The 19937-nt window shown below is 49.3% G+C and overlaps 1 protein-coding gene across 1 annotated transcript in view; it reads right to left on the minus strand.

Annotated features, from left to right (window-relative positions):
• ATP2A3 (ATPase sarcoplasmic/endoplasmic reticulum Ca2+ transporting 3) overlaps positions 1-19937 on the minus strand; it is a 48783-nt gene that overhangs the window by 21296 nt on the left and 7550 nt on the right. Inside the window, exons 2-8 of the mRNA XM_005525865.3 lie at positions 8095-8112; positions 7608-7690; positions 6396-6500; positions 5557-5695; positions 2837-2917; positions 2369-2454; positions 1371-1835 (exon numbers count right to left, since the gene is read on the minus strand). Of these exons, the coding sequence (XP_005525922.1) occupies positions 1371-1835; positions 2369-2454; positions 2837-2917; positions 5557-5695; positions 6396-6500; positions 7608-7690; positions 8095-8112 (977 nt within the window). The remainder of the gene's footprint in view (positions 1-1370; positions 1836-2368; positions 2455-2836; positions 2918-5556; positions 5696-6395; positions 6501-7607; positions 7691-8094; positions 8113-19937) is intronic.

A 19937-nucleotide genomic window follows, 5' to 3' on the forward strand; every position in this document is an offset into this window, starting at 1 on the left:
ATCCCTGTCCATTAAACATTAACAGCCCTGGCTGGGCGCCCTGGGGCCAGCCCTTCTCCCAGTACTGTGCCCTGGGAGCCAGGATCCAGCCAAGTGAATAAACAGATACTGGAATGAGGCTATGGGCAGATGGGCTGGAGGATACTTTGACTTTTTAACTGAATTATTTTATTTTTTTTTTTGTGAAGTCACTGAGTTCATTCTGCAAATGACAACTGATGCCAAAACCCTTGTATGCCACTGCCCCACTCTGTCCCACTCCCTGCCCCAGTATCACCATCCTGACTCCTCTGACTGTGCCACACTGCAGGGGATGGTGGCACTTCTTTTCCAAGTTCAAAGAGCAGACCCTCTGCTAGGAAGTGCTTTGGGAAGGAATAGTCACTCCTCCTTTCTCCCCCTGCAGTGGGCAGAGCCCAGGATACCCCAAGCACCCTGTCCCTGCTTCGCTGCATCACTGGCTCTGAAAATGGGGCTGCTGGGAACCTCCTCCTCATCCAGACATGGGCAGTTTGCTCCCTGCTTTGTTCCAGCCCTGTTCTGTATCATCCACATGGCAGAAGTACCAGATATTTCCATTCATCTGCAGTTTGTGCTGGGCTAAGCAGTGGCCAAAGCCTGTGGCCAGTTTGCAGCACTGTCACAGCTTCCCACCACACTATCTGCGTGTCAGAGAGGAGGGAGGCCGGCCAGGTCCCTTTTTTCCCACAGCAACACATTTTCCAAGGTTCTCCTATAAAAACGACACGCCAAAGCCATACAAAAAGCTTTCCTGACACTCATGGATTAATGGGAAAACTGAGAAGTGCTCAGATGGTCCAGGCTTTCCTAACAGGTCACCTCTCCACATGGCCAGTCATGTGGGAGCAAAACTCTCTGGTAGACGAGGAGCCTTCAAACTCTTCACCAAACCAACTCAGGGCTCCCTCCATCAGAAATGCTTTTCATGGGTCCAGGCTTTATAATTTTGCATGGTCCAGGATTTCTCACTGGTCAGGTTAAAAACAGGGGGAAAAGAGCAAGAGAGCAGAGGAGGCTGATTGCATTGGCATCTCCAGGAGCTCTGTCTCAGTGCCACATCCCAGCAGGAAGAAAATTCCCTGGAAAGAGACCCCGGAAAGGGACTGCAACACAGCACCTCCACAATGGTCTGCTGATAAAAGTGAGTGTTCTAATGACACCCAAGCCAAGAGAAGCCCTGATCATTACTGACCCTGTCTGGGGATCCTCAGGGCTTCCTCCTCCCTGCTCACCCCCACATTCCTAACAGGACACGACTGTGGTGAGGATACAGAGCCCACCACCACAGGATGGGATGCCCTTCAGCACCTCCCCTGCACCCCCAGACCCCAAGCCCAGCCGGCTCTCACCCGGCACACAGACATCTGGTTGGTGGTGAGGGTGCCGGTCTTGTCGGAGCAGATGACGGAGGTGCAGCCCAGGGTCTCCACCGAGGGCAGGCTCCTGACGATGGCGTTTTTCTTGGCCATGCGGCGCGTGCCCAGCGCCAGGCAGGTGGTGATGACGGCCGGGAGGCCCTCGGGAATGGCGGCCACCGCCAGCGCCACCGAAATCTTGAAATAGTAAATGGCGCCCCGGAACCAGGAGCCGCCGTGCACGGGGTCGCTGAAGTGGCTGATGTTGATGACCCAGACGGCGATGCACACCAGGAAGATCACTTTGGAGAGCTGCTGGCTGAACTCATCCAGCTTCTGCTGCAAGGGTGTCTTCTCAGGCTCGGTCTCCACCATCTGGTTTCGGATCTTCCCGATCTCGGTGTACACCCCTGTCGCAATAACGATCCCTACGGCCTTCCCAGCTGCAATGTTGGTGCCCTGGGAGGGGAGGAAAGGAGCAGAGTGGATATGTGGGCATGAAACCTCTTGGTTTGAGCGGGGAAATGGGTTGCTCATTGTGAAAGGAGAACATGAGGTCTTGCTTAAAGGGAAAATGGGACATCTTGGGTTTTTATATAAATCCACCCTAAGGAGCAGGAGAGCCCTTCCTGAGAGTTGTAACCCCTCGAGGACTTGACTTCTGCCTGAGAAGAACATAAGAGAGGAGGAGACCCAAATTTGCAGTAGCTCCAGGCTCAACCACAAACCTCTTCCCCCATCCATAATGCATCCTACCTGATGGGAAAAAAAAAGTGCTCTGAGATTGCCCAAGGTATTTAAAGGCCTTATGTGCCACAGCCCAAATGAAATCCAAATGAAGCAGGTTCTTATTTTTATGGATTTGGGGCTCTTTTTATGGATTCAGGTCTTATGCAGGCACTGCCTTCCTCTGCTCAGAGATCTCCCACATCCAGCAGCCTCTGCACTTTGGAAAACCACAGGAGAGGTGGAGACAGGTGTAAGGGACTTACAGAGAAAAGCATGTTCTTCTTGTCCTGGTTGACAGCCCGGGGATCAGGGATGGGGTCAGCATGTTTGATCACCGACACAGACTCCCCTGCCAAGGCAAGAAGGGAGAGATGGATCGCCCATGTTCCCTCTCCAGCCTCAGCTCATCCCTGTTCCAAGCCTGCATCACACACCCCACAGCGCTCTAGAGCAGCACTTTGCCCCCAAACCATCCAAACACCCACCATGGGGATGTCAAACCCCACATGCCACTCAGGAGAGCCCCAGGCTTTGTGTTCTGCACGAAGGATACCCAAGCACCAGACCATGTCATGACTTTGAGGATCTGGGAAGGTCCAAGCATCATCTAAATCTTGCTCTCCCACCCTTTCCCATCCCAGCAAAGCACTTATCCCAGCATCAGTTCCAAAAGTTGCCTCCAGGAAGACAGCAGAAGGAACCTGCCCCTGCTCCGTGGGGCCCCCACGCACCTGTGAGGATGGACTGGTCGACCCGCAGGGTGGTGGAGCGGATTTCGATGATCCGGATGTCTGCTGGCACCTTGTCACCAACTGCAAGGACAAGAGCAGAGCAGCTCTGTCAGGTGGCACTGGCAGCACCCAACACCTCGGGAATGGGGACAGCAAACCCCAAACTGAGACCAACCATGTGCAGGTGCACAGCAGCACCCAGCCCAGAGCAATGAGGGGTCCAGCCCCTGGCAAAGGGTCCTGCACTGGGATACCTCATTTCTGCATTTAAAGCTTTGTTAAAGCTTTATTTTGTCTGTCTGTGATTTACAAGTCTGCCCCCAGCCAAGCCCTGGTGGTGCCCTGCCTGCTGTGCTGCATCCCCTTCCCCACCATGTTCCTGTCTCTCCTCTTCTCTGCAAAATCCCCCTGCACCCCCACCTTGCCTCTTTCCTGCAAAAAAAACAGAACATCCCCATGTTGAAGCAATCTGAGCTTCCTAATGCCAGTCTTAACCCTGCTTCAGGTTCCTCTGGGCTGACTGGAAGCTGCTAACAGTGGAAAATCTCCAGAGTCCACCACAAACAACCATCCCTGGCTCTCCTGGCATGGCACAGTGGGCACAGGTGAACACTGCCCCATCCACCGCCAGCCACCCAACACCACCCTCCAAGGCACCAGTGCTTCCTTGAAAAAACGCTTTTAAAATGCTTTTCTCGCTGGGTTTCTTCCTCCTGCTCCCTTATCGGCACAACCCCGCTCCGAGGCTGTGGAAACACTGAGGCCGAGGGATCCCTGGCTCCCAGCTCCTCACATCCCTTACACAACACTGCTGGCTTGGCTGCTAACGATGCTCTCAAATCCCAGACTTTAACGAGCGCTTCCTCCCGGGGCTCGTAAACCCCCCCAGCGCGGCGGGAGGGGGCTGGCACCCCTCCACCACCCAGCCAGTTATTCCAGCTGCAGATCCCAACCCTCCAGGATGCAGCAGCAGCCTCTGCCATCCAGCCAGACCTCCCCTGCTCCCTGTCACACCTATCTGGGGGACACTGAGTTGGTGGTTAACAGCACAGACCTCCCCAGAACATCCACTTCACGCACAGACTCGGACTCTGCATCTGTTCAAGGGGGCTGAAGCATCTTAGAGGGAGCAAAGAGCTCCTCTTCCCTCGGGAAAGGCAGGAGGACTTGCAAACATGAGCTAAACCTGCAGAGGAAGATTCTTGCGACATGCAGGGGCAGAGAGAGCCCTGGTGCCACAGAGGTGCCACTTGCACAATGCCTTATTATCCCACGGCATGGAACAGACCTGGCCCAGCCATCAGCCAGGTACTGACCATGTGCTGATCCCCCAGCACCACAAGTCTCACAAGAGAAAGAGAGGAAAACAGGAGGACACTGCCTGGCTGTGGCCACTGGCACTGCCTGAGCACCACAGCAATCAATGGAGCTCCCAAAGAGATGCTCTGCCTGTGCTTTTTGGGAAAGGCAAAAGCTGCCTGCACCAGGACTCACCTCCATGGCCTTGTCACAACAGAAGAAAACTCAGCTGGGCTTAAGCAGCCTGCCAGCTTCCAGCCACCCCCCTCCTTGTCTCAGCATAACAGGTTTCCTGCTCCCTGCTGCCAAATTTATTGCATTTGCACATGCAAACAGCAGCCAGTCCCTCCTGCCTGTGCTGTCACACATCCAGGGCATCACCTGGATGTCCACCCCAGTTTCAAAGCTTTTCCTCCTGGTGTGCTTTCCTATCAGGCACCTGACGGCACCCTCACCACTTCCCATAACCTCCTAAACCCATAATTTGCTAATAATTTGCAAAACCCCTACAGAGAGCTCAGCTCTTTCCATTCCAGTCTCAATGTTGATTGTTCCATTAAAAAGTAATATTGGACTGCTGATGGGCAGGCATTTGATTTGGGGAAAGATGGCAGAATTTTATAAATAATTCATTAATTTAATTAAAGGCCAGGTCAGCAGCTGGACTGCATTGTCAGAGCTGGCTTGGGAGTGCCGCCAGCTCACACAGCTGAGGATCTGGCTGGCCTGAACCTCCCTCCATAATTTTCTTATTCATCTCCCAGCTGAAGCCCAACTAGAAGACATAAATAACAGCAAGCTGGCTGGGCACAGGAGGGATTGCAGCATGTTTCCACCAGCAGGGCCACGAGGAGGAAAGGAGAGGATTTAGTTTTGTGGCTCTGGGGATTTACAGCATCATTTTAGGAAGAAACGAGATGGAATAATTGGAATGCATCCTCCTCAGCTCTGCTGGGGCAGGCAGCAGACCCCCAGGCAAGCTCTGCTGAATGCACAGCTCCAACAGAAGGGCTGGGGGGTACAACCCACCCCAAGGTGAAAGCACCCTGCAGTTCATCCCCCCTGCCTCTCAGCCTCCCTGGATAGCCAGCCCCAGCTCCCAGGGAAGCCCTGCAGCAGCACCCAGCACTGGCCCTTCACCCACGCCCTGCCCAAGGATGCGTGTGGGAGAGCATTCCAGAAAGAGGGAATCTTGGCGGAAAACGGAAAATTCTCCTAGCTCTTCCAGAAAAAGGGGAAACCCTCCCGAGACACAAAACCTGCGTCAGAAATGGATACTTTTATTCTCTTTTCTGCTGTTCTCTACTGCCTGATGTTCAGGCAAAGCCTTGGCAGGCTGAAGAGCCTCAGGTTTGGGGGGACCTCCCTGGCCAGTGGCACCTCCCCATCTGACCCCGTGGCCTGGGGTGATGGTCCCCTACCTGCCACCTCCACGATGTCCCCGGGGACGATGTCGCGGGCGCGGATCCGCTGCACCCCGCTGCGGTCGGCGCGGATCACCTTCCCCATCTCAGGCTCGTACTCCTTCAGGGCCTCGATGGCACTCTCAGCATTTCTCTCCTGCAAGGAGAGAGCAGCAGAGCTGCTGGTGCCAGCAGGCTCCTTCACCACCCACTGCCAACCCAAACCCCAGCCTTGGCTTTGGAATCCATTTACACCATGGATGGGACAAGCACCATGTCTTCTTCAGCCTCTGCAAAATGATTCCTGCTGGTTTAAACCACACCAGATCCTGGATGTTTCCTGGACCTTTGGGGTGGATCATCTCCTTCTTGGTTTGGGAAGCGGCATATCCCAACCAACTGTATCTTCCCCATCCAGCAACCACCCCTCAGATTAATAAATGGCCTTATAATGAATGAATAGATACAAAAGAGGAGCACCACTGGCTGAAGCATTTGCTCATGCCCCAGGAGGGACACAGTGAGGTGAGGGGCACTGTGGCTTTCTGGTGGACAGAGCAAAACCTTCCCTTGGAAAATGCGTTTGGCCCCGGCCCAGGAGACAAGCGGTTTTTGCCTGGATAACTGCAAGATGAGCTCCAACCTGCAAGAATTATCAAAGGAAGACTGAAAGAACAAGCCAAGAGGCAGCCAGCAACTGAGCACAGCTGCAGGGGCATGGGGAAGCATGGCCAGTGTGAAAATTGAACCTTTGGCAAATGAGTTTCCAAGGGGGTGAAGCAAGCAGACCTTTGGATGAAGGATCTCAGGCAGGTGGAGCAGAGACCCCGAGGGCAGGCACGGGGGCTGTGCCTTACCTGCCACACACCCACCACAGCGTTGGCAATCAGGATCATGATAATGACAATGGGCTCCACAAACGCCGTCGTGGTCTCCTCCCCTTCTTCAAACCAGGCCAGGATCTGGTGGCAAGAGAAAAGAAGGAGCACAATGCAGTTCAAACAAGAGTAGCAGCGTTTTAAGAGGAATGATGGAAACAAGAGCCAAACAACAGGTGTAAAGGAAACAACCTGGAGGTGGCCAGACCCACATGGCTTGGTCACAGAGTGGAATTGCCATATCCCACTGCAGGAGCCTGCAGTCCTCTGCTGGGATAAGCTGATGCATTGAACAAGTGGGGCTGGAGCAAACAGCCATGCAATGCCTGAATGAGTGTCTGCAGTCCCTCTTTGTGTTTAGTGCACCTGTGGGGAGACCATGGCCACGAGCTGACGAATGGGGAGAGCAGGCAGCACGGCAGCATCAGGCATCCCAGGCAGAACACAAATAATCAGTGCAGTAAGAGCAGCTCTGCAGAGCAGGGACTGACCTTGTGGCTTCTACCACCCTGAGCCCCCTCTCCATCCCACAAAGGCCTCATAAAATACTACAAATGAAGCACACACACAAATATTTCCACTCCATTTAACTGCTCATGGACCTGGGCTGTGTCAACAGAGGCACTGGCACAAAGACCTGACCTCTGGAACAGGGCTTCACACCTGCTTTGCCTGCCCTCACTTTACTGCATGTTGTTCTGGGAATGTATTAAACCCCACAAGGGACCAGCCTTCCCCTTTATCTACCCATGAGTCACATCTGAAAGGAAGAGCCAGGAGTCTCAGCTTTGCCATCCTACTGCCAAACACTCTTACACTCAAATAAATCAATCTCAAGCACCTTGGTGGGAAACCTCTCCTCACACAGAGCTGCTCTCAAGGCAGAGATTGTGGGCAAAACTGAACTGACAGCTCAGTACTGGGGCACTGCAAACCATCAGCCTGGAACAGCCCCATGAAAACAGAAGGCAGCTCAGGGAGTTGTTTGATTTTACTTTTGGATGGATCAGAATTACTGAAAAATCCACCAGTCCCATCTTCAAGCAGTGATATTGCCACTATGCCCTAGAAACCACTGCTCTGCTGCTGCATTTCCTTTGTCCCACAGGCACCTGGCCTCCTTTCCTCTCTGGATGTCACCTGAGGCTGTAGGTGCCCCAGAAGGTGCCACCCCGAGCTCTGGGTACTTACAAAGGACAGAAAAGCTGCCATCAAAAGGATGCGGACAAGTAGGTCTTCAAACTGCTCCAGTACCAACTCCCAGAGGGACTTTCCTGGTGGGAAAACATGAAGCCAAGAACAGTCAGTGCTCAAAAAAAATCCTCTAAGACCCACAGAACTGCATCCCTGCTTGCTTCAGGGCTGCTCTGGTGCCCCTTGGCCATGGGCATCGGTGAGAACACAGCATTGTAGTGGGGGATTCTCTCTAAAATGAAATGTTTTATTTTCTGGCACTGCCCTGGTTTTACTTGGGTCTGTTTTTAACTACTGAAACCAAATTCTCTGTGTTTCTGTTCACAGAGGTAGCCTCACCATCACAGGGAAGCTCTACTGTCAACCCAGCTTTCTCTGGGATTAAAACCAAGATTAAAAGACCCCAAAGATTCCTTCTTCCTTGTCCCCAGCACACTCCATCCAGACTCAAGGCATGAACTGCCACCTCCAGCCCGTGACTTACCTTCTTCTGCAGGGAGCTCTGTGGGTTTTCATGAACAGCACAAGTAGCACAATGCAGCAAAAAATGATAAAAATAAAGATAATTAGTGATTTGGACCCGGACTAGAAATCCCTTCCCATATGCCCGGCAGTTCATTCAGTACCCCAAAATACAAATTTTTCTGCTCAAATTCCCACATCAGGGCAGCTTGTCCTCAGACTTCTCAATCCAGCACCAAGCAAGCAGCCCTGGAAACATTTTCCTGCTGCAAGTGGCTCCGGCAGCATTTATTCCTACACTCAGCCTGCCTAAAAAAATATTCCTCAGGAGCTGCCCTCTCCAAATCCAAGACACAGAAGTCCAACCATCCCATAAAATTCCCTGCCAGAAACCCCATACAGCCCCACTGGGGGCTGTAACTTTCAGACCATATTTCCTATTAATCTGTTGTACTTTACAGCCGGCAACACTCTAGGAAACAAATCCAAAGCTGATGCTCAGCTGCTCCAAGCTGTCCTCCCAAACCCACCCCAGTGGGTGCAGAGCCTCCATCCACACTGCTCCCAGACAAACCCAAGCCCAGTCACCTGCAGAACCTGAGAGGAACCCCTGGGCTCCCAAGAACCCATCACAGCTTGCCCAAGATCCCCCCATCCCCAGGAGGTGACATTCCCTTCGCATGCACCGATGGGTCCCATGACCACTGAACAATGGGATACCTTAAGAGTTCAGCTTTTCTATTTTCCATGTATTTGTAATCCTGCAATTCTTTAGTGTATAACTCCAGATTCCACCTTTAACATTTCAACTCACTCTACAGAGTGTGTCAGAGCGAAGTGGCTCTTGTCCTCTCACAACTAGCTCCTCTCCACCCCCAGCTTCCTCTCCCCAGCCCAGAGAGCCTCCAAAATTAAAAGCAGAAGAGATCTGCTGCTGTTTCCATCCAGACTCCACTTTTAGGGTGCAAGGTAAGAGGGTTAAGGGCAGGCAGGTGCCCTGGGGAGGCAGCCAGGGGTCCCACAGGTGTTGGCTCGGCCGGGGTGCCCTGGGGTGACTTTCCACCCTGAGCAGCCACCTGAAACACCACAGTCCTCTCAGTGCTTCTCCCACACTGTGTTTGCATGAAAGTGGCAGCTACGCCGTTCACAGAGCAGGGACTTTGCATGAGATCTTGATTAAAGCACTAAAAAAGGTTTCTGTGAGCTCAGGAAACACGTGCACTGGGGCAGGTAGCTGAAGCACGGCGGTGGCACAGTGACTATGCCGTCACTGCCACCAAACCTCAAACGCAGCAATGCTGCTGCAGGCACCTCCCAAACCCCCAAATTTGAGTGCAGTGATACCCAGGCAGCTCCCTGCTATCAGTGACTCCTTCCACCACTCTTCATGTGCCAGCTCAGCACCAAACACCCAGAGAAAAAGGGCAGAAAGTCACAATAAGTCCACAGTTTTGGGTGTGAACTGATAAAAACCCACTGGAAAACAGGAAGGTTTGGGGCTGGAGCTTCTTCCTGTCACATCCAAAGTCTCACTAGAAATAAGAGGGTTTGATACTCACCAAACCACAAGTTTTGTGTGAGTCAGCCCTGTGGGACCAGCAGTGCTGCCATGTCCCATCTGGCCTGGAAACCCACCACGGGCAGGGAAGCAGCAAAATCCCGAATCTGTCATTCCCTTGGGACAACATGGTGGGTGCAAACAGGCTGAAATGGAAACTCCTGGCTGGCACCTGAACAGCCCCTTTCTTTGAATTTTCAGCACAGAAATCCAGCTCTGGGCACGAGCTCCCTGAGAACAGCCAGAACACAAATGCAGTGACACCATCAAGAGCAGAAAGTGGTAAATGGTGGCTCAGAGAATCCCAAAATGGGTCACCCACATGCACCATAAAGATCTGGCTTCCCCAACTGCAGCCCCAGCACAGGACCTGCAGCTTGTGGGCACATCTGCTGCTCCTCTGCTCTTCTGCATCGCAGCTTTGGAGAGCAGAGCCAGGAAAGTGGGGATATCCCAAGGGGTGATGGAAGGCTGGATGTCACAGGGCCATTCCCACCAGAAAAAGAGCACTGTCCCCTCTGGGTTAAGGCACCCCCAGTCCCACAGCCCCAAAGGGCTTTGCCTTGCAGGGACACATCCACAGCTCCAGGCACTGCTGAGCATTTGCAGCTTGCTCTGAGCTTGTCACATCAGGACATCTCTCCTCGCTGTGCCATCACATCAGGTGGTGACATTGGCCTGTACCAGGCTGCAGAGTACCCACACAAGATGCTCTAAGGGCATGCAAGGAGCCCGGCCACCCTGGGCAGACGTGGGGCTGGCGTCGGGTTATTTTAGCGGGAGGTTAATCTCCAGCTCCTGCCAACTCAAACAGAGCTGGCAGCCCACGGGCTGGCGCCTGCAACATGGCAGGACACGGAAATCAGGTGATGAAAAGGTAAATAAACACTGGTGCCACCCAGGAGCACAAGCACAGGCTGCCCCAGGGCTCTGTGACAGCCTCTGTGTCCCCGGGGAGAGCCGGCCCCGCTTTCCCGGCCAAAGCAAACACCGACTGGGACAGGGCGGCGATGGGGGCGCTTCAAGGAAATGTTTGAGGTCCTCCTGCTGTAACAGGAGCAAAAATCCCTGGAGCACATCCCGAGAGCAGCTGGTGCTTCTCCATCCTGCACTGAGGTACTGCATCCCACTCTGCTTTGGGGGAAAGTGAGGCACAAGGTGATGCTCTCACAGGCCAGCACGTGGCAAAGCAACCCCTGGTGCACATTCAAGTCCAGGGTGCAATCCACAACAGCAAACACCCTGCAGGGTGAACACTGAAATTCCATTTTCCCTCACCATTTCAGGAGTTTCCCTTGGATAAAATCAGATTTCCCTCATGTGAAACCCTTCTGCCCCAAGATGATGTGCAAAGAGCATGATGCCCTCTGGGAGAATAATGATAAGCATCACACCCAGGCCCAGCTTTCTGCTCTAAATAACTTAATTCAAATTATATTTCTATGTTGTAATCACTTCTTTTTCCCCCCCCTGCCTTTAATACCTTTTCCCATAGGCAGGGAAAGGGAAATGGATATGCAAAATAAGGGATGCATCCAATTCCTTTGGACTGCTGACAGGCAGTAAAATAGTAGTGAAAAGGGTAAGAAAACCCTAAAACAACCCCAGCTGGGAGAGCAGCTCCTATCCTGTGACATAAAGCAGGAACCCAGGCAGAGCTGTTCTGGGATCCTTCCACCATCCCACAAGACACCAGGCATGATAAACTGTTATTTTAACTGGCTGCCTTTCCCATGGGCTGCATGGGAAGGATCCTGGAGGGACATCTGATCTGCTCTGCCTCATCCCTGGTGACAGCCAGCACTGCACAACACTCCCCAAAACTTCTGGATTGCATGGCCAGGACAGGCTTTGCCAGGGTGCTTTAATAGCGGCATTTTAAGAGAGATGGGACCACTGGGAGATGTCTTAAAGCATGATTTATTCTTCTACAGCCTCATGAAGGTGTGAGAACATCTTCACCATATTCACCAGATGTTCGTGCTCAGTGGTCACAGGACCACAGGTTACAACTCTTAAAGGTTAATTAGCCAATAAACTATTGCCACAAAAAGATGTTTCTACTTTCACACCAATAATTAATTATTTTGTCTTAGATGTCTTTGCTGCAGCGTGGACGCTTTTAACCAGTCATTTAATAACACACAAAACTGTGTGCTACACTTTAAAACTTATTACCTTTATAACTACTTCTAGATCTTAACTTTAAAACCTTAAAACTTTCCACTACCTAGCTTAATGTCCTTCTATCTAAATTATAAACTCACATTCCTGCTTATGGTTTTAAATCTGGAAGTCTTTTCCAAGGCCTCAGGTTGAACCCTGTGTTCAAGTCTGCATGCACAGGATTTTGAGGATTTTCTGTGTTTGGAATTCCCACACTCTAACACACACTCAGCCCATAAATCCCACCCAGGGATGGAGCATGGGGCTGCTCCTCGTGCTGGAGGTGAGTGTGAAACCCAGCGAGCTGTGTGCCTGGGTGTGTTAGACAAACACCCAGAGCCCAACGGTGCTAACGCTCCCTGATGCTCCCAGAGGAAAAAACCACAATGATCCAGTGCCTGGCTGTGTATGACAAATCTTTTTTTGCTGCCAGAGCTTCCCAGGCACCGCTGCACCCCTGGAGCTCGCCCTGCACCTCCCATCTTGCAGGACTCTGCCCATGTGCCAGGGAAGGGTGAAGCTACAGGCACTGCACCTGCTTCAGCTTCTGCTCACCCTCTGTGAGCTGAAACTGGACCCACATCCCCACAGCTACCACAGGCTACTGCACCAGGATGGGGGGCAAACACCCCCCAAATCTCACCCAGCCTCTTTTTCCTCCAGAAAAGCCCCATATGTTAAACCCCACCAGCCAAGCAGCCAGCCGAGACCCAGCAGCGCCAGGGGCTGTCCCAGGGCACCCCCTTGGCAGGGGGGGCACTGACCCCAACCACCCACACATGGAAATCACAGCCCTGGGCAGGCACAGCTGCAGTGAGAGCATGTGAGCCCACAGGCCTGCACATTTCCAGCTGTGCCCAGCCTCTGCTGCCCAAGGAATAACTCTGCATTAAAAATCACCTCACGGGGGCAGGCACTGGGAGCATCACAGAATGCTTTGGGTTGGAAGGGACCTTAAAGATCATCCTGTTCCAACCCCCTGCTTTGGGCAGGGACACCTTCCACTCTCCCAGGTTGCTCCAAAACCTGGTTTGAACGCTTCCAGGGATGGGACATCCACCCCCATCCTTGTGCCATGTGGCCACAGCCAAGCTCTGCTTTGTAGCACAACCCAATCCCAGAGGATTCAGCCCTTCCCCTGTCCTCCATCACCCCAATGGAGCTGCTCCCAAAGCCATGGGTGGTTTCCTCCTGTGCCTTCCCCTCCAGAGCTCTGGGTGTGCCGTGGGTGGCGAGGCCCTCCAGCCCCAGCACCTTATTTGCCTATGGCCTCACAGCTGCTTTTTCCTGTGTGCCAGGTGAGGTTCACTTACACCAGCGACAGCCACGCATTCAGGGCTGCTTCAAAAGGCATCAGAAAGATAAAATAAACGAGATACAACTCCCCCTCCCCTGGCAAACACTGCTGGTTTGCTGTTCCTGTAATTCCCCAGCGTTCATCCCTGCTCCAGCCGTGCCCTGCACTTTGCAAAAGCCCAGAACTCTCCCAGCTGGGGAATCCACCACCCCAAAAATAAGCAAATTCAGGCCAGCTGGGGATGGCAGCAGCCTGGGCTGGGTGAGTAGCACATGAAGATGGATAGCAGAGGTTTAAGGGCCAGAAACACCCTTGCTGTTTTCCAGGCAATGCTTTAGGGTAAGATGACCCAACCTCACTGGCACCTGAACATTGCCAATGGCTGGCAAAAAAATTCAGCCCCAAAAATTCCTGGTTTGGGTCACAAGGCTTCCTGAGGCAGACAGAGCTCCAGACCAGCTGCTCATCCCACCCTCACACTGCTCTTCCAAACTCACAGGTTCTGAACCCAGCCCAGCACCACCAATCCCCCCTGGACAGTGACGGGGTCACCAGGCACCCACAGCCCCACTGCTGCAGTCAGAGGGGGAAAGCTGAAAGGCTCATTTGTTCCTTTTTTGGCCAGCTGAGCTGATCCCAGCAGGTCAGGGACTAGGAAATGCAGCTCTCCTGGATGTGTCCCCCAACAGCAGCAAAGCACCAAGCAAAGCCAGCCCAATGCTATCTCCTTCTCCCCAGAAAATCAGACACGACATCCCTGGGCTGAAGGAAAAGCCACCACCACCATGTCCCACTGTCCAGGGAGGGGGAAACAGGGATGGAGGAGGAAGTGTGGCATCAGACCAATGGTCCAAGAAACAGTGTGAAATAAATAAGGAAAGCCTCTCCCATCCCACTTTAAACTTCCTTTATTCTTGGAAATGGCTCATCCCCAAAATGTTGGGCAGCACAAGCTTCCCTTCACTGCAGTTCAGGGGGTCCATAAACCCTGCCCAGCCCTGAGCATCCTCCTCCCATCCCACAGTGAAAAGCAAATTAGTTCCCTGCCAATATCCCACCTCCTTTCCTTGATGCCAGGAAAACAAGGACAGCAGATTTTGCCCGTTTTGCTCTGAAAAATGAAGCTGCCCACTTGGGCTCGTCGCTGTAGTGCCCATGAGGCGTTTGCAAGAATAAAGTCTTGGAGAAACTTAAAGGAAAAACCTTAGAGAAGGAGGACAAGAGATGTCCCCTGTCCCCACCAGCACCCACAGCAGACCCTGGGATCACTTTGGGAGTGGGAGGGAAGGAGGAAACCCGTGGCTCCAGCCAGGGATGGATTATTTGAGCAAACTAAAAGCAGCGGTTTGTTCCCTCCTGCACCAACGCAGTGGAAAGAATTTCCAGCTCCGGCTCCCGGGTGGAAAAGCTAAAAATCTGCATTTAAATAGTAACGGTTTTGGAAAAAGGAGAAAACAAACCAAAACCCCCACAACCACTACAGGAGCTTGAAGAAAATAAAGCCAAAGGTTCGGTGGATTATTTTAGTTTTAGGTTGGGTATTTTTTGCTTCTTCCTACCTCTGCTTGAAGCAGACCCTTTCCATAAGGGCAGGGAAAGGCAAGGGAGTGACTCTGCCTCATCTGGGAACCTTCTCCCGAAATTACCACAACCCCAACCAAGGGATGTGCTGCAACTTCAATATATTCTCTTCTTCCACCCTAGAAATACCCTTTTATTTCCTCTTTTATCGCCCTAAGCCTAATTTTTCAGCTAAGTGTTAAGTAAATTGGGAATTTCTGGCCAGTAATGTTTTCTCATTGTTTTGGGCTCTGCTGCAGCCTCCTGCCCTTGGCTCCCCACATCCCTGAGATGCTCAGCTGCCACCCAGAGCCAACCCCCAGAGCCAGCACAGCGATGAAAAAGCCCCAGCCAGGCCAGGGGACAGTGCAGCGGGGGATTTGTACCCCCTCCAGGCACACTGGACAAACTGGCCACTTGCAGAGACTCCAACATGAAGAAAATAACATTTTCCTGGCAGTGCTGGGAAGCAGTTTAGGAAACCAAGGCCAGGGAGCTGCAGAGGTGACAGTGCCAGGAGCCTCAGTGATGCCCCGCTGCCAGGTCAGCTCAGAGAGTGCCCAGCCCCAGCAAGATTCAAACGCCCCAGGGGAGGAACCAAAACTGGGCTGAGACTTTCAGCTGAATTTTGGAAGAACTGGGAAAGAACAAGGTGGGGCAGTGTTTGGGATTATTTTTTTTTTTCTAAAAAAAGAGGATTCCCAAAGGATTTTTCCAAAAAATATTTGAGCTGGAAAGACTCCAGGTAAGAAAATGAGACTTTTTCCAAAGGGATGTATTTGATTCTGGAGGAGAGATGCTGATCAGAACACAGCAAATGCTGCTGTGCTCAGTGGGGGAACAAAACTGCCTTCCCAAGGACCAGCTCCAATATCCCTTTTCACTGACACAAGCAACTTCCACGAGGCTGTAAGCAACCATTAAGGATATCACATTTACATGTCTTGGAAAATAAATCAAGAAATAATACAAATAAGTAAGGAACAGAAATAATAAATTACATTACAAATGTAACTAAAGTTACTGAAACAAAGCCCCAAACCTGCAGCATCAACTGTAAAAAGGAAAACAGAAACCAAGAAGAACTACAGGATATTGCTTTTAAATCCAAACCACATCTTTTCCTCTTCCCTGCCAAGATGAGGAACCTGCTCACCCTGACCCCCCAAAAGCTGATGTTTCTTTTAATAGCTGTGTTTTAATCTATATATTTTAATCAATCCTGCTGCCTGCCGCCAGGCCCCAGGGCAGGAACTGTGCATTTATGGATCCTGAAAACCCAGCCTGTGAACTCTGGGGTGGAAATATTCCCTGAACGGATTCAGCTCCATCCTCAGTGTGCTGTGGTCTGGAGGGAGTTGGCTTGGAGTATTTTTTCCATTTGTTTGTTTTCTGTCGTGGCAAACCTGTGGGGAATACCCAAGTTTGAACACAGCATCCCATCCCAATCCATCTCCTGTGATAAATAAAAGCAGGATGATTGAAAACATCGTGTATCCGCAGGGTGATGCATCCCCCAAACCACACAGGTGCTAATGAGCTGCTTTTAACCCCAACTGAGATTATCAATCATTAATTTATTTTGCAGAACTCCTTGCCCCAGATGACCTGCCCCTCCCTTTGCTTTTCCTGGTATCTGTTCTCAGAGAACAGTCTATTTTCAGCAATCCTCTTGGATGGGTTTTCATGGAAAATGAAGTCTACCCAGCCCTTAGTTTGGATTATATCAGAAGAAAAAAATTTCTGTAGGATAGAAAAGATCTGTTTTTCTGGATGGGAAAAAGGGGCAAGTTGGACAATTAATACTTTTCATGGATGAACTGTCTGAGGATCACACATTTCTGTGTAGTTGAAGGAGTTCCTTTCCTGGAACGAGATACTCACACATCCCTGGAAATGTGAGTCCCTTCTAGGGTTTTTTCATAATCTCCTTCCAAATATATATAATACCTGTGTGCATGACTGTAAAGATGGAATATTATACATATGTGTATACACACATGATACCAACATATATTTGTGCATAAGGATGATATATCTGTACACAGGGATATCTGTGTACAGATATACATATATATTATATCTGTGTATCTGTATATATACATGTGTGTATATATATATATGTATATCTGTACAGACACCTCTGTGTACAGATATACATATATGTATTTGTGTGAAATACATATATATGTGTATTAGATATGTATATATGCATATATACAGATATTTTATATATACTATATATACCTATTATATATATTATATTAATATATGTATATTATATGTTGTGTATATATATATTATATATATAAAAATCTATATTATATATGTGTATATATGTATATATATGTGTGTACATATATGTATATATATGTATATACAGATATACATATATATACACAGTTATACATATATATACAGATATACATATATATATATACATATACACACACACATATGTATATTTGTGTGAAAAAGGGGAGAATAATTTGAATTATGCTTTATAAACAGAAGGGGAACCCTCTGTGAGGCCCAGAGCAGCTCCATCATTTCCCTCTCCCACCCTGCACTGCTGAGCCAGCCTTTTTCACTTTTACTTTTCCACTCACTCCCCACGTACTCCTTAATTTAGCTTTTCTGTTGACTTGGGAGGTTGCAAAATGGAAAAAGGAAAGTGCAAACAGGGAGGTAAAGGGAAGGTTATCCCAGGCTGGCAAACTGCAGCCAGGCTGGACTGATGGGAACATCCCTGGGATTCACCCTGAGACTCTCGAAATCCTCCTGGAGAAGGAAGCAGGAGAGAATCTCCCCCACCCACGAAGCCTTCCCAAAAAACAACAGATTTTTATCACTGACAGATGCAAGGGAAACTGTTTCCAAACCAGAAGAAGAAATATCTAAAAGAACAAAAGAAAAACCAAAATAAAAAAAGCCCACAAAACTAACAAATGAAAACAAGAACAAAAAACCAAAACCACACCAACAACTAAAGAACCAACAAACAAAAAACCCCACCCAAAAACAAACACCCAAACAAGAAAAAAAAACCCAAAACCCTATAATAATTAAATAAATAAAATATATAAAAATAAATATATCACATAAATACATATAAGTATATAAATTATATATTTAATATATAAAATAATGTCAATATATATTTATAGTATATATAAAATAATATATAACATATAATATATAATATATATTATATGTAAAATAAATATATATAAAAATAATATATAAATGGATGTAAAGATAATATAACATAAATAAATGTAATATATAAATATAAATAAATAATATATATAAAAATATAAACGAATGAATGGAATGTAGTGGAATGTAGTGGAATGGAATGGAATGGAATGGAATGGAATGGAATGGAATGGAATGGAATAGAATAGAATAGAATAGAATAGAATAGAATAGAATAGAATAGAATAGAATAGAATAGAATAGAATAGAATAGAATAGAATAGAATAGAATAGAATAGAATATATAAATAAAGCCCATATCTAACACAAAAACCCCGGAGCTTTGCATTTGCTCTGAGGACGGCTCTGCCAGCGCTCCAGGGGGTTTTTCCAGAAAGACAAAAAATAAATACTCCAGAGGAATGCAGCTGTTTTGGGCATTCCCCGCCGCAGGAGGACACGGAGCGGCTGCGGGGCCGCTCCCGGCACAGAGCCCAGCGCTAGCAGGGACCCCGGGGGCGCGGAGAAACCAGCGCGGAATCCCCGCTCCCAGTACAGGATCCGCGCTCCCAGTACAGGATCCGCGCTCCCAGTACAGGATCCGCGCTCCCAGTACAGGATCCCCGCTCCCAGTACAGGATCCCAGTTCCCAGTACAGGATCCCAGTTCCCAGTACAGGATCCGCGCTCCCAGTACAGGATCCCAGTTCCCAGTACAGGATCCGCGCTCCCAGTACAGGATCCCTGCTCCCAGTACAGGATCCCAGTTCCCAGTACAGGATCCCCACTCCCAGTACAGGATCCCAGTTCCCAGTGCAGGATCCGCGCTCCCAGTACAGGATCCCAGTTCCCAGTACAGGATCCCAGTTCCCAGTACAGGATCCCAGTTCCCAGTGCAGGATCCGCGCTCCCAGTACAGGATCCCTGCTCCCAGTACAGGATCCCCGCTCCCAGTACAGGATCCGTGCTCCCAGTACAGGATCCCAGTTCCCAGTACAGGATCCCCACTCCCAGTACAGGATCCCAGTTCCCAGTGCAGGATCCGCGCTCCCAGTACAGGATCCCAGTTCCCAGTGCAGGATCCGCGCTCCCAGTACAGGATCCCAGTTCCCAGTACAGGATCCCAGTTCCCAGTACAGGATCCCCACTCCCAGTGCAGGATCCCAGTTCCCAGTACAGGATCCCAGTTCCCAGTACAGGATCCCAGTTCCCAGTACAGGATCCGCGCTCCCAGTGCAGGATCCCCACTCCCAGTACAGGATCCCAGTTCCCAGTGCAGGATCCCAGTTCCCAGTACAGGATCCCCGTTCCCCTCCCACCCTCCCATCCCCGGAGCGCTCAGATCGCAGGAAACAGCCGGGGCCAAACCCCCGGGCAGAGCCCAGGGGACGCTGCGGGAGCGAGGAGCGGATTTCCTCCCCCAAAACATCTCCCGGGACCGCCCCGGCCCGCGCCCTCCTGCTCCACACACGAGGAGCGGATTCTTATTCTCTGCGCTTTATAACCTCCGTAAAGGGGTTTATTTGTTCAAATTATTAAATATTAATTATTATTTATTATATATTTTATTTTATTAATCTATATTTATTATATTATATTATAGTTATTATTATTTATTAAATATAAATATTAAATATTTAATGTAAATATGTTATATATATTATATATAGAATATAATACATATTGTATATATAAATAGTATACATTATATTAATATGTCTCTAATTCTATATTATATATAAGATAATATCAATTTTATATTAATATATTTTATATAAATATATTAATATATAAACAACTAATATATAGATAATAACTAATTTATAAATAATAACTGATATACTTTTTATATAGATAATTTCCATATACATATTTATATATATAAATTACTTCCTTTTATACATTTATATATACAGCTATATATAAATATAAACGTATATAAATATATAGAATATAAATATGTAATGTAAATATATAAATATATACATATATGAAATGGGATATATATGTATATATATATAAAAATCTCAGATTGGACATGTTACTCTCAAATGGAGCACATGTATAATCTCAAATGGGACATACAT

Source organism: Pseudopodoces humilis, chromosome 23 (assembly GCF_049639895.1).
Source record: "Pseudopodoces humilis isolate 2021_Gansu_Grassland_sample_001 chromosome 23, ASM4963989v1, whole genome shotgun sequence".
Lineage (NCBI taxonomy): Eukaryota > Metazoa > Chordata > Aves > Passeriformes > Paridae > Pseudopodoces > Pseudopodoces humilis.